Consider the following 24,707-nt stretch of genomic DNA (forward strand, 5'->3'; position numbering starts at 1 on the left):
GTTGTCTCGTGAAACGCATGTATGCATAGTAAAGCTATTTGCCCGAGGTCACAGACCAAATAAACCAAGCACTCGAAGTACCGTTTGCCGGTCGCTGTGATATTTCGAGACGCGGGAAATCTTGTAGCAGACGACATATCATGAACAGCATGATTTGTTTGATGTAACAGGTACCATTGCACTAAATGACTATACAATGTGTTTATGTGGCCTGGTTAGTTGATTGATAAATGTGCCAAGCAAATTAGCCAGCACGATTAGAAATAATAACTGCACATATATAGAAAGCTGACTTCCGTAAGTGGAGGTCACATGATAGGAGTCATGTGATTTTGATATTCCTCACATTTCGCACCCCGCCCCCTTAGGCCAAGAGTCCAGTGAAGAGTCGAGGTGAAGTTTGACCCCAAGGATTCCCCGGGAAAGCCCTAGTTTGACACAGAGACCTAGAACTAATGATACGGCGTTGCCATGGAAGAGGAGGCGAACATTATTCAAGGTTTGTCGAGCATATCTTGTCATTTTCATTTCATTATATATATGTCTGTCTGTATACATAGTGTAGAGTTTAACGCTATGTTAGTGTGTTATGCCCTCATGGCCACGTGGAGCTAGTAGTCATCAGCTGATTGCAGCATGGTCACCTGATTGTCACATCTCGTGGCTCTGGGCCGAGGTAACTCTTGGCGGCTTTACAAGTCCCTTGGCCACATACTAAGAGTCTCTTATCTCAAGCTGATTTGTTGGTTCATTTCCACGACAACCGAATACCCTGTGCCCAGTCTCTTATTTCATGCATAGTGTGCTGTCTTTAGGATGGGGATAAACTGATCTTCCTAGAGCTCTGTGCATGGCCTACACTGTGTCTAACTGGTTTACCCAACCCAGGACTTATCACCCCATTTTCCATATCCGTCATCGATGTGATAAGGAGTGACCTTCAAATTCTTGTATCAATATAACCTCTATTCAAAGAAGTGGTGTTGTGGTATCACCAGTGGCCACTGGTAGTCAAGAAGTTGACATTAGAACGTGTGTAATAGAGCACCCCTTGTGGCCTGATTGAGGGAGATCCTGATTATGCATTTAAAATTAAATTGATAGATATTTCACCAAAGAGAGTCCTTGCACAGGGTTTCCCTCAGGTAAAAATTTCTGAGTCCCAATATTTTTTTCACTTGTTTTTTTCTGTTCAAAATGAAGAAACATCATCAGTCCAAAAAAATTTTGACTTTGAAATTTTTCCAAATTTTGTTGAACTTATGAAAAAATTCAAATCTTAAGGATGAAAAAATGTCGAAGTCCAAATATTTTGTTAACTTGTTTTTTTTCTGCTCAGAATGAAGAAACATCATTAACCCAAAAAAAGTTTTGGCTTTGAAAATTTTTCAGAATTTTGAACTTTTGAGCTTTGAACTCAAACAATTTTAGCGGGAAAATCTAATCATGCATTTTTGCCCCGGATTTTCAACTTCACTAACGCGACCATTCAACCTCGGCCCCATGAGTGGTTGTGTTGTTCCGCTGTATTTGGGGATTGGCCATCAGCAAAAAGTGTGTCACTTTCCCGGAAAGTGTCCTCATTAACACTGATTGGGCTAGTTGTGCTCTAAATTTGGCCAATTAATTTCTTGGTGTCAGATGATGTAAATGTGAAATGAGGCTTGAATAATTGACCTAAACCGGTGTCCGAGTGAGCGAGTGGCCTTGGAATAAGGTGTGTGGCTATAGAAACAAAAGGCAGGAGCATGGCTATAGAAAAGGATGGCCTTGGGTTTGAGATATCTTGTTGAGCTCATCGCACAGATTAGTTTCTATAACAATGCCTCTAATGCATCAGAGAACAATGGGTTAGGACTATTTCTGCTGGGCCATAATTTCTTTCACACCAGTCTGGCCAAGAGATAATTCAGTTCCTTGGAGAGTTTCTATGTGGCAGCACATAGGCCTACTTCCTCATTCAGCAGCGGTTGTTTTCCTCAATGCCTTAATATTGACTGCAGGTCCAATGTCATCATTGGTATGAGATGTATATTTGGGATGATTTTGGATATGGTGGAATAATATGTTACTAGCATTGTACCCGTGGCGCAGGCAGGTTCAAATGGGCTATACCTTGAATAGATTGAATTGCAATGAAAATATAATGCAATATCAAAGGAGCAATATCGAAGAGACAAATTAAACCAACCATTTGTCCACAGACTCGGACCCTGTGGCGTGCTGTATGCGTGCATATAAAAGTAAATCAATTGGTCCGAATGAGATGATGAGGCAATGTGAATATACCTCGTTCCTTAGTCAGCAATATGCCCCTTTTTATACGGAGATGAAGGAGAACCCAGATAGGCCTTCACATGTCGGCCTCCAAATGGCTCGGACCAATTGCACTATCACTACTAAAACTTTAAAATGCGTGCTCCTCCTACATGTAGCATGATCTCGGGCAAGGCACTTAGTCGACAGGCAAGCTAGAAGTTCAGCACCGTGAGCAGCTCCTTGATAAGGCCATGCCAAGTTCAGAGTGCCTCTTCAGATACATCAAGTTTTGAAAGCTGTGGTGAGCACATAAACATACCATTGTAACCTTAATTTGAAAATCCCTTCATAATCAAAGGCTAGCTCTGGCTAATACAGTACCAATATACGATAGACCATCAATTTGACCCCAGCTTACTGCGGGAAAACCCAAGTCCAGCAACCAAAAGTATCAAAATACAGTTTTGTTTACATTTGAACTGCACACATGCGTTTGTTTACAATTTCTTTCCCGCGAAATCTCGAAGATCAGGTGACCTACAATCGTGGATTGAAAATAACATTAACCTTGGTTCAGCAGGTCAACACGTGTACAGGCTGTTCCAATCATCCCCCTACAGCCAGCCGTTCAACAGGTAGTGTTAGTCACCCCACAGGGAGTGCAGGTGATTCATTAATCCTCTGCATAACTGAACAGCAATGGCTTGGCTTCCGTGAGTGATAAGGAGAATTGACCGTGTCCGATTAAAAATCCCTCATTACTGCTCCGCTGAAGTAAATTTCCGAAAATAAACATGACGTTGCATCAGGATAACATATCACCTGCAAACGTGCAAAATTTCGAGACGAAACACGACCCCCAAATGGCACTTTAGCGAGCCGCCTTATAGTATTATGATATAGATAACTGCACAGTGGGCAAGTGACCTTCATCAAAGTCATTATGAACAATAAAGCTTGTTTTCTCTACAATATCTCAATAATATGTCATCTGACATCAATTAATAAGGTATCCTGGACTTGGTGAAATAATCGGTTTTATTTCTCATATCCTGGATTTTTGTAAAACAATATAAGCGGGCCTAGTATTAGGTCATGAATTGTTTAGACAATACCTTACCAATTGGTTTATGTGTGCCTAAATCATAGGCCCTAATTATAGTATTCCCTTTGTTTTGGTGTTTACTGTAAATCAGAAGTGTGATTTATTGGCTGAAATGATTGAAAGAGTCGTTGACTTGTGCAATCCTATAGGCCTATCTGTTATTTGATTAAGAGAGGATAAGACCTATATACCCTGTTCAGGAAGTAGATATCAGACATTTAATCCTTACACTGTGGGCTCAGTACCCAACATTAGCACATGCTTGTGACCTAGGGCAAGTCACTTTATTGCTTCAGTGGCTTCTCGATGCACATGGCCTACTTATCAGTTGCATGAACATGGAGTGTAAGTTCCAGCCATGAATCAGTACTGATATCAACTCAGGTGAGCACATTGAACCCTGACCATTTTTGAACTTTTGGTTGCCTGAGGCAGGTTTGCAAAAACAAAGAATGAAATATATCAGATCGTAAAATAATGCCGTTTAATACTAACACTTCTGTTTACAATCCATAATAAGGTAGGCCTAGCACCAATCTGGGTCCAGTTAATTGCTGTAATTAATATATGGAGAACTAGGCCTCACAGGTCTGCTGACTTCCGGGTTCTCTTCCTCACACCCCTCACCCCAGGGTAATGGACTCATCAACCTTGCATCGTTTGTTGTCAATAAAAGTGTAATTTAGAAAGACCTGATCAACAGGAAGACAATGCTGCAGTACTTCTTGATAAAAGATCTCAGTTTAGCTCCTTGGTAAGATAAGTGTTGACTGCATCATGCCGACGAGCTTTGGCGATGGCATTGGTTACGCAGGAGGTGCCTTCATGCCGTCCTATTCGTATCCAGGAGTCGAGACTAACGGAGATGCAGGCCATCACGTTCTGAGACGTTACTGGAAGTGTGAACATCAGCCTTACATGTATGATATCAACACAAACATGCAGTCATCAGTTGATTCGGGTATGCATCCTTTCACAAATTTTCAAAAATCTACAATTTGCTTTTCAGATAATTTTTGGATACTTGTCTCCAGGGGTTAATTTATCCATGTTTTAGTTCCTTTTTCAGCCAAACAATTGAAATCCAAGCTTTGAAATCCACCATATAGCTCCCCCTGATTATATCTCGTCTCTTTCATTTCCAGCAGGCCCACCTTTTCAATAAGCTATGTGTTGTGTAACTGTATTGATGACCTGTTTCACAGTGATTTGGTCAATATACCGATATGCTTTCTCGAGCAGGGAGGAGAGCATTAGTGACAGTTCAGGTGGTGTGGAATGACTTGCAGTCTGCAACGGTTGGTTTGTGAGGATACAATACAACTAGCATCTTCTAATACAACTACTGTTAACCCTTGAATTTTACATGAGCGTTTATTTTCAGGAATGCACCGTCAAATGCAAACATAAAAAGCACAATTATTTCATCAGTAATCCATCAAAACCATTAAATGTTGCCATCCCAAACACAGTATTTATTTGCATTTAAAATGAGTAAATTTGTCATCTTTTAGGTTCGCTTACAGTACTAGGATGTTTGTGTACACTTTCAGAAACATCTCAGTGCTGCCCTCTTCAGTGGAACTGTATTGATGACATATTTCAGTGTGATTTGGAGTGATTTAGTGGAACATGAGGTGTCTCACTTCACGCTTGAAGCGGCGGGTCCACGAGCGAGAAAAACACTGCATTTCTCATCAAAGTTTCTGATGTGTTCCAATGTCAAAGATATTCATATTCATATAGGGGGTGCATATCTGGTGCCACCCCCCCCCCCCCCTCCCCAAGTCTTAGCGCCTAGCTTGTACTAGGTATAGTTTTATCACTGATTCAAATCCGATTCAATAGAGTGTTTATTCCCACCTGGCCTCCCAGTTCTCTTCATGGCTTCATTGAGATGAAGGTGAGTTGTCTCTAAATGTCTTCTTCTACAATCTCTTGCATTGTTTAGACGGTTGGCTTCTCCTGAGGAGTTCTCCATTGAATTAGGCTTCTCCTGGGGAGTTCTCCATTGAATTAGGCTTCTCCTGGGGAGTTCTCCATTGAATTAGGCTTCTCCTGGGGAGTTCTCCATTGAATTAGGCTTCTCCTGGGGAGTTCTCCATTGAATTAGGCTTCTCCTGGGGAGTTCTCCATTGAATTAGGCTTCTCCTGGGGAGTTCTCCATTGAATTAGGTAACTTATCAGAAGTGGTCTAGTACTGGTGTAGTAGGAGTTTTTGTCTCGGTACCAGTACAGTCATTCTATTTTGAACGCAATAACCATTTGAGCATGTTTTAGTCAGAAACAAGTTATGAAATAAGACATTAGTGTTGCAGATGTGTTTGATGGGACCAATAGGATAAGTGAAGTAAAGCTTTTGAACTCACTAAAGGTGATTGGATAGTGGCTGCTGATTGGTTAATCATGTTGTCATGGTTTACAGGTCGCAGCGACAGATGTCACTCGTTGCGGAGCGCATCATAAGAACAGGAGTCCTCTCAAAAGTTATCCGTCGATTCAATCATAAGTTGTAATCATCATTATATTGTTGTAACTATACGTTTTGTCATCATTCATAAGAATACCGGATCATTCAAGTTTTTTTTTGTACGTTATGTAAGTGGCGTCAGTTATTGTCAATTGGCTGATTCCTGTCGTAGCTCACATGTTTCCTCCTGACCCAGTCATAATCTAGGTGAAGGACCCCAATGACCCAATACCCTATTGCTCAGTTTTATTCACTAATTTTCAATAACCAATAAACGATGATACTCTAGTCTCACCGATCTAAGACCACGTGACTAATTACTTCAAAATCGAAACAAAGGCCAAGCCAGAACATACATCACAACCATTGGAGTTCTTGGTGGACCGAACCATTCTTTGTTTATTCAAATTAGACCTCTCCTAATAATAAAAGTTGCAGTCGTCTTTTTTCCAAATTTTCTTCTTTGAGTAGGAAACCTTTGATTTCGTTCCCAGTGACAGCCGTCTGAAGGTTGCTACCCATATCCAGTGGTTCCCAGTGACAGCTGTCTAAAGGTTGCTGCCCATATCATGGTTCCCAGTGACAGCCGTCTGAAGGTTGCTGCCCATATCATGGTTCCCAGTGACAGCCGTCTGAAGGTTGCTACCCATATCATGGTTCCCAATGACAGCCGTCTGAAGGTTGCTACCCATATCCAGTGGTTCCCAGTGACAGCCATCTAAAGGTTGCTACCCATATCATGGTTCCCAGTGACAGCTGTCTGAAGGTTGCTGCCCATATCCAGTGGTTCCCAGTGACAGCTGTCTAAAGGTTGCTGCCCATATCATGGTTCCCAGTGACAGCCGTGTGAAGGTTGCTACCCATATCATGAATTCCCAATGACAGCCGTCTGAAGGTCGCTACCCATATCCAGTGGTTCCCAGTGACAGCCATCTAAAGGTTGCTACCCATATCATGGTTCCCAATGACAGCCGTCTGAAGGTTGCTACCCATATCATGGTTCCCAATGACAGCCGTCCGAAGGTTGCTACCCATATCCAGTGGTTCCCAGTGACAGTCGTCTGAAGGTTGCTACCCATATCATGGTTCCCAATGACAGCCGTCTGAAGGTTGCTACCCATATCCAGTGGTTCCCAGTTCATGTAACATGTTCCAAGTAGGACATGTTATTTTTGGTTCAGGTCAGCCGCTGTGTCACCTTCACTTCCAGGATGCGGCGATCTGGACCACTGGCATAGAATCACCGTAATATTCACCATAATTGGTCAAATCAGAAATAATGAGCCTGTTTTTATGCAGGACCTAAATTTGTTTTATTTAAGCAGCAGCGTAATGCCATATATATGGAAGTGATTGGTTCAACTGAACTGTCATTCACACAGAAAATGGAGAAATCTTCTTTTCATACTAGCTAAGGTTATTGTAAACTGCCTAATTGTTGTGCCTCTGTATGTATACGATTCGTGAAAATTCCGAAAAAATATTTGAATTTTCTCAACTTTCCCAAGTGTATGAGTGGTAACAGGGAGAGTTTACAATATTGAAGAATGTTTCATGCCTGGTGTGGTCTTGGCGTCAGTGACTTATTAGAAAAACGTACAAATGATGGTTTTTATCGGCGATTAATTATCGTAAATAGGATATATTTTCCTCCTCTATCACCCCAGAGGTCAGATTTTTGAGAGTCGGTTAATGAAAACTTGTTAGGTATGCCTTGATCATCACACAGCAAATAATGGGATTGTTGATGAGTTCAGCTGCACTGGAAACATTCTGGAGACTGAATATTCCAGAATCCTTACAAACAACCACCAAGTTTGAAAGCGCAGGTGGGTAAGGATTCATTTACAGAACAATGCTACGAGTGGATAACATGTTCTCTTCTCTCTCTCTCTCGATGAATCTGCAACTGCGTTTTGTCCCCCGATTTTCAACTTCACTAACGCGACCACCCCGGTAACGCGACCATTCAACCTCGGTCCCATGAGTGGTCGTGTTACGGGGGTTCCACTGTATCTTGGTTGCATTTTCAGTCACTTTTCTGCAGTCTTGCTTCAGGTTTTGCCGGCTGTCCCTCCTGTGCACGCCCGGGCACATCGACAACACTGGCTTGATTCCGTCAGGTTCGTCATCACCAAAACATCGTTGAGTGTCGTCCTTAATCCCACGGGTGTCAGGGATGTGTAATCACAGGAAGATATCATTATTGACAGTAATAATTCCCCTTTAATTGTCCTGATCCATTAAGTTAGCTTACAAGACAAAGAATTTACAAGGTGATAACAGAGCAGAATGACCTTGGTAATCTTGAAGCAGTATGAGAAAGTTGAGAACTCTTGGATACTCAATATGAGAATGATGTCATTGGTCATGCCATATGACACTAACCTCTGCTGCAGCGGGCTAGAGGACTTGGTTAGCTTCCAGACAACATGTGTCAGTATTGGTAGGCTACGGGTCGCTGGAAGATCAATATGCTGGGAGTGGGAAGAGAGAAAATCTCAAAGAATGGGGAGTGTTTGTTTCTTGCTATCAAAGTAGATTTGTCAAGAAGATCAAGGGCCAATTTACAACTAATTGATTCATTATGTCCACAGTGTTAAAGCAAGTTATCTCTAATTAGCCTTATGTGTACAACATTTAATCAAGCCAGTTATCTCTATATTAGCAATATGACTTTCAACGTTTAATCACAGGAGGTTTCAAACAATGTGATTGCGTTCTCTTCAGACGTGTTGTCACAAATGAGCTGTTTTGGGGGAAATTGAACAAGATTACGTTGCTGTGTCAAGATGTCTGATTGAGTCTTTTCTATACGTAGACTCAGTTCATATTGTCTGTGGTGTTTATTTCGTTTAACTTTTTAAAGAAAACGGTGAGATCTGTTAAAACATCTTGCTACAGTTGTGGTCAGATTGGGTCAGTGGTGTTTACAGGTGACCCACCGGTCCTCTCTCAGCCAAGTCAATCATTCGGCCACATAGTACATAACAAGAGGCTCTCCTCGTGTAATCATGTTGCCAATTGTTTCCTCACAGAAAATTGATTAATCTATTTAGCATTAGCTACATGTAGTATAACATAAGTCATTAAGTAGTGATGAAATAACAAACAAGCACTTAAGTTCTTGTTCAGTGATTGTTGGATTTTGACAAAGTGTGCCACTTTTAGATACTTCCTGACTTCAGGTTCGACCACACTCATCCTCTAGTGGCATTGCCTCCTCTGTCTGGAAGCCTGGTTGTTTGGAAGCTGAGCAATGTCAATACAATGAGGGTCAAGATGAGATTTGACATGTAAGAAGACATCAACTGTTGTATTTCCTATGTGAAATCACAAAACATCAAAATGTCATTTCTTTCATGAAATAGACTATTATGTCTCCAGCAAGTCTGTGCAAACTGTGACTGGTAGGATTAGGGGGTTAGAACAGATTAGTTTTGGTATTTTTTTCACATTTAAAAGGGCTAATTTGCATATTTTTTGCATATTTTTGGTAAATTAATGCCGAATATTACATTCTTGCGCTAGCAACTGGTCTAACATATTTTGCCGATCCGGTCTTCGTAACAATGTGACCGAACGTGTTCAACGGCTGTCTCACCTTAATCATGCGCTACAAAACACCGCTCTTAAATTATCATTCATTATCCTATATTCAAATGACATTATCACCTTGTTCTGGACTCTGTTGTGGAGAAAGTCTACCTTTTTGCATAAGATGACCCCCTGGACCATGACTTACCCCTCAGCTGAGGACTCATGCCAATATTATCACTCTGATTACAGATTATTCCTAATCGCGGGATTAAATTGCTTTCATTTTGATTAAGTTTTACTGAAAAAGTTCCAAGTTGCAAGGGTTTACTCGTGATAGTCCACCCAAATCCGTTCAAAATCCCAAAGTGCAAATGGTCGTCTGAAATATTAAAAGAGTACTTCACTGGGCAAAAGGGAGAGTGTTTAACCAGTCTTGGACGGCTTGTCATTTTGAAGTCAATAGTGGGGGGGGGCTCTAAAACACTCTGAACAAGCACATTTAGAACACATCACTCCGTGAAACTTAGAGACTTCTCAAGGTGACATACAGTTCAAAGTGGCATAAAGTAAAAGAAATTTGATGGCAAATTCGTTTGTTAGCCAATAATTTGCATTTCTGATGTGCCATTAGGTACCTATATTTCCTTCCTAGCTTAAAAGGGGTTAAAAAGGTCAGGATGTCTTGAATTGTTGGCCATATTTGCTGCCAGTCTTACACTTGCCTTACAGTATCATACATGTGTTGTCTAGATGTAATTGGGGCCATCTTTGATAATTTTATTGAACTTCTTAAATTGATATGTTGAATCTTCACAAGTGTGTCCTTATTTGAATATTGTATTGTGCCAGTTAGTTGACTTATTACTGCGAGTATTAGAAACAGCTATTTGACAATTGAAGCTTCATATTAATGTTAAGCACACAAAACTCTGTGTGCAACGTTGGGTGATCTTACCTTATGTACGCCTAAAATTAAGAGTGACAATGGCTTGCCTAATGCCGTCACATGACCTCACTATCGGCCAATCAGAGCAGGCCAATCAATATGGAAGAGATAACAATTGCAAGTAGAATAAGTAAGAATAAATAGGTTTGAGATCAAAATCAATACTTACTGAAGAAATCAAGACATTGAAAAATACGGTAGCGTTTTTCATTTTCGACAATGTCTGAACACCCGAATTTTCACGTTGCGAGCAGCCATGTGTATGCTTTAGATTATCGCAAGATGCAGTATTACACAGGTATGTTATTTCTTTTTCATGTTTGTAAATATTTGATTGGTTTGATTTGCGATATAGAAAGAGGTTAGATTGGACCTAACAAAGTCCTAGGGGCACTTTTAGAAGGAGTAAAGGTGACTGTGTTCCTCGAGTGCTTGAACAGTCTATCAGGGAGCATCGTCCAAGTTGACAAATTCCATTTTTATTGACCTCAGAATTAATCATCGCATACTTCCTAGTTCAATTTTATCATTTTTGAATATTTTCCACTCTCGAAGGTTTAGACGTCCGGAGGACTGGTTTTTTTAATTAAACTCTGTTAAGTATTGCTCTTTGGTTTCTTGAACACATTGGCCATAAATATTAATTAGACAACTCCAGTTCATTGTTAGAATACTTCGCACTGAAAAACTTTTTCTAAATTGTTTGGCTAATTTGGGGACACATGACGTCCTCTTACATCATCAAAGGTGAACCATGCAATTAAAAGGCCTGAATGCTTACTTAGGACTGCTTCAGTCCGAGTACAATTTGTAATTTTCTTGAAAATGAAGGTTTCAGGGGTATTGACTTTTCTTCTCAAACTTCTGTCTCTCTGGTTTTATTGTGTTGAAAATTTGAGGTTTCTGGAAACAGTTGAATTGTATGAGTTGAGGTTTCTGGAAACAGTTGGATTGTATGAGTTGAGGTTTCTGGAAACAGTTGGATTGTATGAGTTCATCTTAATACACTGAAGTCGTTGACGTCATTTACCCACAGTTTCTATAAGCAGAAAGAGGGTTGAGATTAGTCTTAAGTGGCTATCATAGCTAATGGCTTTCTTACGGCTAGATACCTTTACACGAAATTGCATTTTAAACTTGTTGATTAGCATTAAATTGATCCTAATGACCTATGATTATATCACTAATAAGGTCTATTGATATCATGTTGGTGACTTGAACTTCAGATAGATGGGAGCACTGATTGTAGACATGTGGGGTTGTTAGAACGACAAAAGCATTGTTTTTCTTTCCATTTTGATAGAGCATGCTAACAGTGTTGACAGTTGTCTTGACAACATTGAAAACTTCGATTCTCCTCGGCCAATGGAGTTGCGGTTGTAGACCAGTCTTTTACAAGATGTGTTTAAAATGGCTATTATATTTGTAGATGATGATTTGTTTTGAAGCCTTGAACGGCTGGATGAAAAGAAGTGTTGTTCAGACGTACGGACAGGTCAAGTGTCTCTAAATTCCATCTGGATATCAGATGAGAAACGTTGTCAGCTATTAAAGGAAGGGTATGGGCTGGAGGGGCCTGTTACATTTGGGGGCAAGTTCCATCATTGATTTCAAGATAACGGAAGAGTATATTTAGTTTTAATTCATTTGATAGTTACATTAAGGTTATTCCCATAATTTGAGTAAAGTGAGGCCGCCCTGTCTTGGGGACAAAGTCGAATGTTGTCGTTGTCAAACATGGGGCGTAATGCCGTTCAGTTTGGCAATATGTGTTGCCCCTCAAAAATGTTGATACTTGTATCGTTGTTTTGTGATTTATGTCTGTGACTCGGTTCAAAGTCCATTATAGATTAGTTCGATCGGCAAGAAGTGTTTACTGAAGCGGAGCTATTCAGGAGGTTTTATCAACTGTCATAGCATGAGAGCGGGGCAAAGTCCATCCTGATTCATTAACTTTAGTTCTAAATGTTCTAGATACTGTTGAGATCACTTGAGGAAAGGTTCTGATAGAAACAGGCAATAGTTCTAAAAATGCCTGCTGTTTGCCACAAGATAGACTCGGATCGATACAGAATGTCTATTTGTCTTGAGAACTTTCTGCCACATCAGACATCGTCCACGGGGTTAGGAATTCTGGGTAGGTGATGTGATTTCAGTTTATTCTCGTTCTTTGTCTTCTCCTTCTGTGGCATTAGATTCAGATTGTCAGTTCCTTGGATGTGACGTTTATCAAGACGTGATCAGCAGAACCTGGCCAGGCTCGTGGTCCCTTTTCAAACACTGCATGAAAATTAGCTCACATTATTTTTCATGATGCATACATGTAACTTATTGCACCTGTCAGTCACATTGAAGGTGAAGGGGTGAGAGCTGATTACAGAATAAACTGTCACCCCTTCTATTACCCTCAATAAGTGTCAAAGTAGTCAATGCTATTATTCATGTAAGAGAAAAATCACCTCGAAAGGGACTCCTGTAGCTGACACCACGTATGTGACCTCTGCAATCAGGACACCTCTCTTTCAAGGACAGCAGTGGTCTGTCCTGAGGGTGTCCTTTTTCAAGAGTTCCTAGTGTATTGATACGGTCTCCATCTCTCAGTTGATAACCTGGTCTTGGTTGTGATTATGATAGTATCGCCACCTTGTGTTCAAGAGCAAAGCTGCTTGATATCAATACTACGTCAAAGCTTATAATATAGATCAATTCTTCGAAATTATCCAATAATCGCATTTAGTAGCTGTCGGCTACTGACACCTGTTGTTCAATTTCCAAACTATGATTGATTGAGATTACATAATCACGGTTTACGCCGTGTTGGCAAAGCGACTGTCTTATCTGTCTTATGTCATATGTTTATGAATGAAAGGAGAGAAAGGATAATGGTATGGGTTTGATATCAGTGTTATCAGTGTTGGACAACGAAAGGGATTAGATGTCTCAACAAAGTCACACTGGCAAGTAGGGACACCTTCCTGGTGAGGCTCACGATGGGCAGTTTGCATGGGAATGTTAAAGGGGAAATGCACTCATGAAAGACTAACATGGGGATTTGCAGAAGACTGGGAAAATAAACTCATAGAGGGCAATCATTGGGATTTGCATGGAATGTTAAAGGAGAAATAAACTCATGAATGGTAAACATTGTGATATGTACTAAAATGTTAAAGGGGAAAAGACTTATGAAAGGCCATCATGGAGATTTGCATTTGAATCTTAAAGGGGAAATATGCACATGACTGACATTTGTTAAGTTCATCGAGAAGTGATTGAAAACTGTCTCTTGTTTCTCCCTTGATCCCCAGAGCTCCATCTCCTTGATGGACGGCTGGACCATGGCCAGTCTGTTGATGTTCAAGAGTGGGCTCCCTTGATCCCCAGAGCTCCATCTCCTTGATGGACGGCTGGACCATGGCCAGTCTGTTGATGTTCAAGAGTGGGCTCCCTTGATCCCCAGAGCTCCATCTCCTTGATGGATGGCTGGACCATGGCCAGTCTGTTGATGTTCAAGAGTGGGCTCCCTTGATCCCCAGAGCTCCATCTCCTTGATGGACGGCTGGACCATGGCCAGTCTGTTGATGTTCAAGAGTGGGCTCCCTTGATCCCCAGAGCTCCATCTCCTTGGTGGACGGCTGGACCATGGCCAGTCTGTTGATGTTCAAGAGTGGGCTCCCTTGATCCCCAGAGCTCCATCTCCTTGGTGGACGGCTGGACCATGGCCAGTCTGTTGATGTTCAAGAGTGGGCTCCCTTGATCCCCAGAGCTCCATCTCCTTGATGGACGGCTGGACCATGGCCAGTCTGTTGATGTTCAAGAGTGGGCTCCCTTGATCCCCAGAGCTCCATCTCCTTGATGGACGGCTGGACCATGGCCAGTCTGTTGATGTTCAAGAGTGGGCTCCCTTGATCCCCAGAGCTCCATCTCCTTGATGGACGGCTGGACCATGGCCAGTCTGTTGATGTTCAAGAGTGGGCTCCCTTGATCCCCAGAGCTCCATCTCCTTGATGGATGGCTGGACCATGGCCAGTCTGTTGATGTTCAAGAGTGGGCTCCCTTGATCCCCAGAGCTCCATCTCCTTGATGGACGGCTGGACCATGGCCAGTCTGTTGATGTTCAAGAGTGGGCAATATTTTGAATGAAGTGAAATGAAAAGTTTGTGATCATGCGAATTGATCCTAATCGTGTGGGGCCCCAGGTTGATTAGGTATAAAACAGGGCCACATATTTCATTATCAGCCAGGTTAGGTGACATGTGCTGGCCCATACATAAACCATGCATACAAGTGCTGACTTTGATAACGAAATTGGGGCGAGGCCATTTCAGTTTGGGGGAAACAAGTTGAGATATTTCTATCAAAGTCTACTTTTCTTCAGAAATAAGGGTGCAGTTTAAAGGTAAAAGAATGAAAACACCATTCTATCCAGATAATACTTGTACAAAAGGTTTTCCTCTTGTTTTTGGTGGTATTTATAACTTAATGTCAGGCGTCAAACCCACATCATCAAAATGGCCTTGACCAACAATGAAGACAGTTCTGTTTAGGATGGCCCTGTTTTTGTCGACACGAGGATCAGCTGTTATTGTGAAATCTGGTGTTCCTCGTTGTTGCATCCATGATCCGCGGAGAGTCAGGGATTATGCTCATTAATTATGATAATGAGGAATGGGGGCGCGTAGAGGCACTGACGGAGACAGAAGCCGTTGGGATGGACGAGTTTAGCGGTAAATGTTATTTTGACATTTTTCACGCAAAAAGCTAAGAACAGGATTCAGGTTTCGTTCAATTTCAGATTGTCTTCAACAGGATCTCTTCTTGGTTGAAAGAAGCAAATTCAAAGTTCCTTGCTCAAGGACACATAGATTCAAGCTATTGCTCTAACCGCCATGGCACTGAAATCTCCGTGTCCGAACAGAAAAGGATTATCCTGAATTGGACATTAATATAACATGCGTTCTGTCTTATTTTTCAGATGCCAGTGACATCGCAAGTATACACAACCTGGCCAGTGTCCAACCTGTCTTATCACCCAACTCTGCCATCAGCCAACTGTGTGCCATCTGTGGAGATCGAGCGACCGGCAAACATTACGGCGCGGCAAGCTGCGACGGTTGTAAGGGATTCTTCCGCCGTAGTGTCAGGAAGAATCACGTCTACACCTGCAGGTTCAGCCGGAATTGTCTCGTCGATAAGGATAAACGGAATCAGTGTCGCTACTGCCGGCTGAAAAAATGTTTCCGCGCGGGAATGAAGAAAGAAGGTAGGCCATTGGTTCATGTCCGATCTCCGAGATATCCAACCGGAGTCTCTACTCGAGCATACGTTTCTGTCATTGGTTTTATGCTGGCCCATCTTTGAACTATAATGAAACCACCTTCCATAGGCCATCATAGATTCTATAATTGAATCCATTATAATCTATGATTGGCTCCTAAAATCCCACTGGAAACCTGACTAGAACGTGATTGGTGACTTTGTCAATTTCCTTAAGCTGGCCTTGGGATCAGGCAAGCAGCGGCAACCAAAGCTGGAAAATGGTATGGGATTGCAGAGCATTTAGAATCCAAAACCTTAATCAGCAGCTTGATTTTCTCAAAATATTTCTCTAAAATAATAAATTCATATAGGCCTACTATACTATAGCTTATTTACTACTTTTAGACTACTTTTTTCTGCCATGTTTCTTGGAATAAAACGTGATGAATGAATGACCTAATATCCTGATTAATTACAATGCAACACTAATCACTTGTTCTTAAAGTTGATCTCGAGCCAGATCTTAGAACGCTTGCTTCCTGACTAAGTGCAGTGTCATTTAATACCACAGCTTAACTAATGAACTAAACCAGATCTCCCCACCATCAGGGTGAGTGTAACACAGAGGCATTGTTCACTAATACTTAATCTATGATGTAATTGGGTCAACCAATTTCCCCTTTAAACCTGCAGACACAGTATGAATAGAAGGTACATTTAGTCTGTCCAACCTGATCAATTCTCTAATGCATTCATGCACTACTGACCTACTGACCTAGATACATGTACACCTGAGATTGCATGCTCATGATACCATCACACGGACCACAAGTTGTTTAAGCAGGTTTCACAGAGAATTGCAGTGTTTCCAGTGGCATTCCAGTAGCATTCCAGTAGCATTCCAGTAGCATTCCAGTAGCATTCCAGTAGCATTCCAGTAGCATTCCAGTAGCATTCCAGTAGCATTCCAGTAGCATTCCAGTAGCATTCCAGTAGCATTCCAGTAGCATTCCAGTAGCATTCCAGTAGCATTCCAGTAGCATTCCAGTAGCATTCCAGTAGCATTCCAGTAGCATTCCAGTAGCATTCCAGTAGCATTCCAGTAGCATTCCAGTACTTGAGTGCCTTACTTTGAATTCCAGTTGAAGTAATGGACACAAAGGCTTCACTATAGTAGACAGGGAGCAAAACAGTTTGAGATGAGTGTAAGAGAACCTGTAAGGAGAAGGGGGAGAACACCAGAAATCCAGTCATGTTTTTGTGAGGTTTTAGTCCAATCGAATGGAATAGCTGGGCTGACTTTCATGACAATGTCAGTACAAAACTACAACCCCGGAGTTATTTACATGTATATCCCTGGTCGATACCATTCTGATGGGTTCATCTCTGTTTACAGCTGTCCAGAACGAGCGCGATCGTATCAGTGTGCGGCGGACAAGTTATGACGACATCCAGCAGAACGGCTCACTCTCCGTCAACACATTGCTCAATGCTGAGATCCTGTCACGACAAGGGTGGGAGGTAAGGTCACGTTGGGGAGGAAGAGAGAAAGTGAAGGGAAGAAGGGGCAGACATGTTAAGGGAAGAAGGGGCAGACATGTTAAGGGAAGAAGGGGCAGATATGTTAAGAGAGGAAGGGGCAACTATTTACACCATTATGCGACAATTACCCTCATTCAGTCTGATCATGTGAGCATAACAACCTGAAGTGAATTGTCTGTGTGTAGTCGGTGTTGATTGTGTGTGTCAGTCTCACTGGGCTTGCTGGTGCAGTGCCAGATAGCAGAGTGATTCGCCACAATGCAAGAGATTAAATGTATACAAGCGTCACGAGTATCCTGGTATAAAATCAACCGTTCCATTATTCCAGATCACCCATAACGTGCAAGACATAGTCCAGAAGAAGATTGCCACCATCGTGGATGTAACGGAATCGATGAGACAACAACTCCTCATCCTCGTGGAGTGGGCCAAGTATATCCCGAGTTTCTGTGAGCTGCCACTCGATGATCAGGTATGTCACCGGCTGTTCATTCAAACAAAATGACTGACAAGTTGTTCATTGAGAAGCCATTCATTTAAGTTGTGACATAATTAAGGTGGACTACAACAAGTGGTCTTGTAACATCATTGCGCAACCCGCAAAGTTGGGAAGCTCTGTGAGACAAGTTGGGTGACTCTATGAGTCCAACCCTAAAGACAGTCTCAAGATATGATCACTTTCAACCAGTTGTTTTTCCAGCAGCAATCTCTCTCCCTCTCGTAGGTAACCTGGTGTCTTGCATGTTCCTCCATTGGCCTACAGCAATAACTGTTTTCTCTCAATAGGTGGCACTCCTGCGAGCCCACGCTGGAGAACATCTTCTCCTCGGCGTAGCAAGACGATCAATCCCCCTGAAAGACATCCTTCTCCTTGGCAATGATTACATCATTCCTCGACACACGACCGACATGGAAATCAACCGTATCGCAAACCGCATCCTTGATGAACTAGTCAAACCTCTGAGAGATGTTCAGATTGATGATTCAGAGTTCGCCTGTTTGAAGGCAATCGTATTTTTCGACCCAGGTAGCTATACTTACTGATCTACTACCCATTTTGTTTGCATAATGGCAGCTTTTATATTATACGGCGCATTGCAACAGTCCACGCCAACACTCATTACAACAACTGTCATGTGGCATTGTGGGAGAGCATTCATGATCATACATTGGCGTGGCATGGAGTCACAGCTACTATGAGATCTGGCCTGGATATGAGGTTGTTCTAGGTAAGATTTTATAGAACAACCTCATTAACTGTCAAGGTCTTACAAAACAACCTTATTCACAGTCGTCAGGTCTTACAAAACAACCTTATTCACAGTGGTCAGGTCTTACAGAACAACCTTATTCACAGTCGTCAGGTCTTACAGAACAACCTTATTCACAGTCGTCAGGTCTTACAGAACAACCTTATTCACAGTCGTCAGGTCTTACAGAACAACCTTATTCACAGTCGTAAGGTCTAATTGAACAACATATGTGAATGAGGTTTCCACAAAAACCTAACCTGTTGATGAGGTTTCCATAGCAGGCTCAGCCTGTGTTCAAAAGAAGCCTAACCTTGTCTGAAAAACCTACCATAAATCATATTTCTCTGTTCTTGTGCAGCCAAAGGCATCAACGAGTCGCAGAAGATCAAGATGATGAGGTACCAGGTTCAGATCAACCTAGAAGACTACATCAACGACCGCCAGTACGACTCACGAGGACGGTTTGGCGAGTTGCTTCTACTGCTTCCGGCGCTCCAGAGTATCACCTGGCAGATGATCGAACAGATCCAGTTCGCTAAGCTGTTTGGTGTGGCCAAGATCGACAGCCTCCTCCAGGAGATGTTATTAGGAGGTAAGACAGGCTACTTGATGTAACTTGAGTCAAGCCTGCTGCCATGTGGTGGTCATGAAGCAAGCTGTCTTTACTACGTCATCCTGCTCCCAACAACTCAGCCCACTCCAAGTGTTGCAGCCAGCCCACTGTGGGGAAACCATGGACCAGGCTGTAACTTACAGGAGGCCAACTCCTTCAGGCCAAGCCTGAGGCTACCGTGCCTTGGCTATATGGTACAGATCTTGTCTAGTTTGAATAGATAGCCTTTAGCATTTTCTTATCATTTCAGGAGCACCAGCTGCAGAAGGCCAGTCAGGTCAGGGGTCACCACCAGGCTCTGCCATTGGATCCATCATGGTGCAGAACTCACCGGTGTCAACTGATGGCCGCGGCTATTCTCCACCGATGCCGAACGGTATCCCTCAGGTTGAACACATCCCACTTACACGCCACGAGATGCATCTCCCACAAGCTCACCCGATGGACACCAGTCATCTGACCGGCATCAACAACCGATTATCACCTGTGGAGACACAGTTTATCCAACACCAGCGGACCCACCACCTCTCTGGCGATTCAGTTCGGTCACAACCAGCATCGCCAATCACGTACCTGTCATCACCGGGCAGCCACCACGACATCACACCAGTCCCTTCTCCCACAATGCCACGGGAGCAAGTCTACAAGTTACCACAGATGGGTGGCCATCACTTCAAGAAGGAGATACTGTGAACGTAGGATTGCATTGACTTCTGTATGGATGAAACAATTTGTGATGAGTGAACTCAATGGGAGTGTTAGCTCAGCTAACGTTCCCTAGCTGTACTCAGTGTTAGGCCGCTGTGGCTTTATTGTTAGCTTGTCTGTATGACATGGGTGAGTGCCTCGTATGACTTCGTATCAATAGACTGTTTGCTTGTGCTGTTTCTCCTTGTTCCGTGGTCACTTGTGACCTTGTGACACCCCATACAGGAAATGAACCTTTGGTTGGCTTATTGGATGTCCCATTGGTTGTACCTGGGAATATGCAATGGAGACAAGGACTACTAGTTTACATGGTCACAAGGGAACAACCTATTGACAGACAGCCTGATAGTTCTCGGGGGGGGGGGGGGGGGTTGGGGAAGAGTTCATGGTCCAGTCGTTGACTTGTTGATAAAGTGGCCCGCTTAAAATGGTAGTGTACAGACTTCTACTGCACGCCTAGTCCCAGTGGCAGATTCATTGACAACCATTTACAACTAGGGCCACTATGCATACAAGTCAACCAATGACTTTGCCTTTAAAGCTTGATGGCCAAATGGTCCAGCTTTGATAAGTACCGGTGGATTTTTCGATCCCTTTGAATAGAGGGTCCAGTTGTCCAAACAAGGTACATCAATTGCTTGGAGGTGACTTTGAGTCTGATAGGGTTAAGTGAAGGAGACAATGTCTAGTTAACATTAACACCAAGTTAGTGACCACCTTGTTTTGACAGCTGCCCCCAGTAGCTTCCTCTCTGGCAAGTAGCTATCCTTGATAGCTGAATATTACAGCAATTGGTGAGCGCATCCTTTGTATAGGACTGAAGGGCTGAACAGATGAATAGTCGTGAGGTTCATTTGCAACCAGCGAAAACTGAAGCTGGTCCTGTGTATATTTCAATGACGTCAGATTCTCTGTCTGGGAAAATCTAAATGAATAATGCTTCTAGTTAGGTTAATAATCATGTATTATCAGTTCATCAAAATAGACAGACTGGTTCCAAATCCCACCATTGATTTTGTGGTTAGAACTAGGAACCAGTCTAAATGCACACTGCTATTGTGGCGGCCCATATGGCTCAAAGTGTTGTCTTCTTTGAGAAACTTTCTTTGCTGGCGCAGGCTTGGAGATTTGTCGTTGATCAATGCTTGCCACCAAGTAGGCTCAGTGACCTGCTCAAGGTCACACTATAGCAAGCTGGAGACTTGGGAGGTGTGATATGATGACATCAAGAGCCAATGAAATCAATGCTGGCGGCCCAGTTCCTCATTCGGTGTAAGAGGTGTGCCTTGTCTGCTTAGCGTTAGGAATACCACAGTTACCTCTTATGCCAATTGATCCACCAGGCCCGGAGTGCCTGAGATGTTTACCATGACGGCTGTTGACCCCTTGTCATCATCTTACCACCTCAAGACTATAATTAGCTGACACGACAGCATGCATTGCTTTTTCTTGTGATTTATATGAATAATACTGCTGAATATATTATGTTAATCAATCATGTCATCCATCCACGATTCAGCGCTGCCGGTCAGTGTCTGTGACACATAATTAATCGTCATTTAATCAGTATAGCAATTATAAGTACATATGTAACAACGCACAAGAATTTCACAAATCTTGTATTCCTATCAATTGGTGGTATTTATTGTGAAAACCTCCTGTAAGACAAACAAAGGGCAACTTGATTGATATCCTTGTCAATCTAGAGCTTATATTATAATGCAATGATTCTTTTTGGATTTACCCTGTATATTGATTACATTTATATAAAACTAATTGTTCTTAAAGGAGGAGACCTGTAAGAGACAGGCGAGCACTATTGTAAACATCATGGTTTCTGTTTCATGATTGTTAAGGGTTGCAAGTGTATGGGTAACATAGTTGGTGAAATGATGCACAGTGTTGGATCAGCATCCGAGAACCATCCTCAGGAATGTGCCCTGGTCTGCAGGTTGTGAATAAAGCTCCTCCTCCTTTAAGTTTGGGAGAACCTGTGGGGGCTTTTTGGAGTCAGCTGGTCTGACCTGTCTCTCGACTGATAGAATTGAAAGTTTAAATTGCGTTTGTGATCAATGAATTGATAAAGTTCTGATTTAAAGCGTCAGGTTGAAATTTATCTTGTGTTTTTGCTGAGCATTTGTAATGTATTTAAACTTGCATAAAAATGCTGTGCATTTTGATATACTCCTGGTATATGATGGTGCAATGTATATAACAATAGTTAGTTTTCTTATAGACTTAAGACTGAACCAGTAGTTTATTTGAATGTTCCGAATTCTAGGACATTGTTGCAAATTAGGCTGTTGACAGAATAGAATTCTTCAGGCCCGTGTCTATGTACATAAGAACGGACTCATTTTCATTTTCGATTGTTGAATTAGGTTTTTCCCAAACCATTGCTCACCCTGTATAGAATGATAAGAATTAAATGAACTTTGTGGGAGAAGACAAAAGTAGGTAATTGATTGACAACTTGATTAAAGAAGGTGTGTCTTTGGCTGGAGATGTAATAAGCATGTTTGGAAGGTATCTGTGATAAGTAGTCCACATGCAGGAGGGGGGGGGGGGGGTTACTGTGATGATGTCAGAGCAGGAGACCATAGAACTCCATATTCCATGTACATGCACTCACTATTGCCATACAGTCTGTGATATCATCACATGACCTACTCTGAGCCAGTCAGGCTTTGTGAACTGTCCTGTGTCGTTGGATGGTTTGATAGCTAACTTCATACCAGCCTTTAAGAGCTGCAGCAGACTAGCTAAACAGAAGACCAATCACTCTCCATCTGTTCTTGTGTTCCTAAGGTTGGACGCTCAGTTACTACCACTGACTGGTACCAAGTCACCTCCGGGCTCAAGACAGCCGTCAGACTGACTGGTACCAAGTCACCTCCGGGCTCAAGACAGCCGTCAGACTGACTGGTACCAAGTCACCTCCGAGCTCAAGACAGCCGTCAGACTGACTGGTACCAAGTCACCTCTGGGCTCAAGACAGCCGTCAGACTGACTGGTACCAAGTCACCTCTGGGCTCAAGACAGCCGTCAGACTGACTGGTACCAAGTCACCTCTGGGCTCAAGACAGCCGTCAGACTGACTGGTACCAAGTCACCTCTGGGCTCAAGACAGCCGTCAGACTGACTGGTACCAAGTCACCTCCGGGCTCAAGACAGCCGTCAGACTGACTGGTACCAAGTCACCTCTGGGCTCAAGACAGCCGTCAGACTGACTGGTACCAAGTCACCTCCAGGCTCAAGACAGCCGTCAGACTGACTGGTACCAAGTCACCTCTGGGCTCAAGACAGCCGTCAGACTGACTGGTACCAAGTCACCTCCGGGCTCAAGACAGCCGTCAGACTGACTGGTACCAAGTCACCTCCGGGCTCAAGACAGCCATCAGACTGACTGGTACCAAGTCACCTCCGGGCTCAAGACAGCCGTCAGACTGACTGGTACCAAGTCACCTCCGGGCTCAAGACAGCCGTCAGACTGACTGGTAGATTGGTTAACAACGAGTTTAATTCAGTATCTTTCATTTCTCTCCCAGTAGTCTTAACTTGGTTGTCCATATAGTGTTTCATTCATGGCGGAGAGGACTTCTTGTGAACCCCTCTAGATGGCGCTGTGAAGCAGATACCTTGTTCGTCGAAAATTCGTCAAGGACGACAGCACCAGGTGATGACGTAATGTCATCTGTTGTTCATGTTACATGACGTCAAAGAACAACACAAATTGTTGTTGGACTTTCTTGGTTGTTTTGGAGTGATAAAAACAACCTTCTATTGAACCTTAAAATAGTTGACAGATTGCACCTCCTGGTGGGTTCTTGGTCCACTACCGGTCAGGGGTGACAGATTGCACCTCCTGGTGGGTTCTTGGTCCACTACCCTGTCAGGGGTGACAGATTGCACCTCCTGGTGGGTTCTTGGTCCACTACCGGTCAGGGGTGACAGATTGCACCTCCTGGTGGGTTCTTGGTCCACTACCGGTCAGGGGTGACAGATTGCACCTCCTGGTGGGTTCTTGGTCCACTACCCTGTCAGGGGTGACAGATTGCACCTCCTGGTGGGTTCTTGGTCCACTACCCTGTCAGGGGTGACAGATTGCACCTCCTGGTGGGTTCTTGGTCCACTACCCTGTCAGGGGTGACAGATTGCACCTCCTGGTGGGTTCTTGGTCCACTACCCTGTCAGGGGTGACAGATTGCACCTCCTGGTGGGTTCTTGGTCCACTACCCTGTCAGGGGTGACAGATTGCACCTCCTGGTGGGTTCTTGGTCCACAACCCTGTCAGGGGTTACTTGCAGCGGGTACTGAATGATTGATTTTTCGGTGTCCGAGAGAAACTGTTCAAGACTTGTACAATTCCATTTGTGAAATGAAAAACAAATATAACATGATTTCCCAATACCTGTGTATTTACAAATCTTCGTCATCTCATGACAATCTTATTTTTTGTACAACCATGATTATTGATATGCAATAAATTTTACAGTTTGTCAGTTAAATGAGAACATGGTCTTATTTGTTGTGTGTCCCGTGTCGCGAGGTTGGAGATGATCAGAACATAGTGGCTGTGGAATTGAAGGAAGAGGCCTCGGCAGCTCTACCGAATGGCCAACACGGTGATAGAGGTGAGGCAATCATAATCAGTCGGAATAGAGCTGGCAGATCCAACGTGTTACCAACATGGTGAGAGATAAGTCTATCATCAAATCAAGCTTAGCGAATCAACCGTGTCGCCAAAACGTGCGATCGAGAGATGACAGCCACAACCGGACCGAAATGAGCCCGCTCGCTCCACCATGTTTCCGATACAGTGAGAGGTTTGCGATAGACACAACCCGACCGAATCTATCCTGGTAGGTTCGCAGAGTTCTCAATACTCAAAGCGACATAAAAGACTGTCACAACCTGCCCAAAACGGTGGGAAAGCCACAACCTGACAGAATCGGGCCGAGGGGCGATCAGGACAACCAGCCGAGACGGATCCCGATCCTTGGCGATGAGTAGAA

The 24,707-nt window shown here is 43.1% G+C and overlaps 1 protein-coding gene across 5 annotated transcripts; it reads left to right on the forward strand.

Moving 5' to 3' along the window:
- The first annotated feature begins 367 nt into the window (after positions 1-367).
- Positions 368-24,206, forward strand: LOC135495440 (hepatocyte nuclear factor 4-gamma-like). Of its 5 annotated transcripts, none has more exons than XM_064784085.1 (7): positions 368-499; positions 15,293-15,580; positions 16,973-17,097; positions 17,447-17,590; positions 17,905-18,145; positions 18,730-18,963; positions 19,235-24,206. In XM_064784085.1, the coding sequence occupies exons 1-7, from the start codon at positions 472-474 to the stop codon at positions 19,675-19,677; spliced, it is 1,503 nt and encodes a 500-aa protein (XP_064640155.1). In that variant the 5' UTR covers positions 368-471; the 3' UTR covers positions 19,678-24,206. The 5 variants fall into 5 exon arrangements, with proteins under 5 accessions (XP_064640155.1, XP_064640151.1, XP_064640154.1 ...); XM_064784081.1 differs by lacking the exon at positions 368-499 and adding an exon at positions 4,057-4,325; XM_064784084.1 differs by lacking the exon at positions 368-499 and adding an exon at positions 10,512-10,618.
- Positions 24,207-24,707: the final 501 nt, after the last annotated feature.

The sequence above is a fragment of the Lineus longissimus genome, chromosome 11 (assembly GCF_910592395.1).
Source record: "Lineus longissimus chromosome 11, tnLinLong1.2, whole genome shotgun sequence".
Classification (NCBI taxonomy): domain Eukaryota; kingdom Metazoa; phylum Nemertea; class Pilidiophora; order Heteronemertea; family Lineidae; genus Lineus; species Lineus longissimus.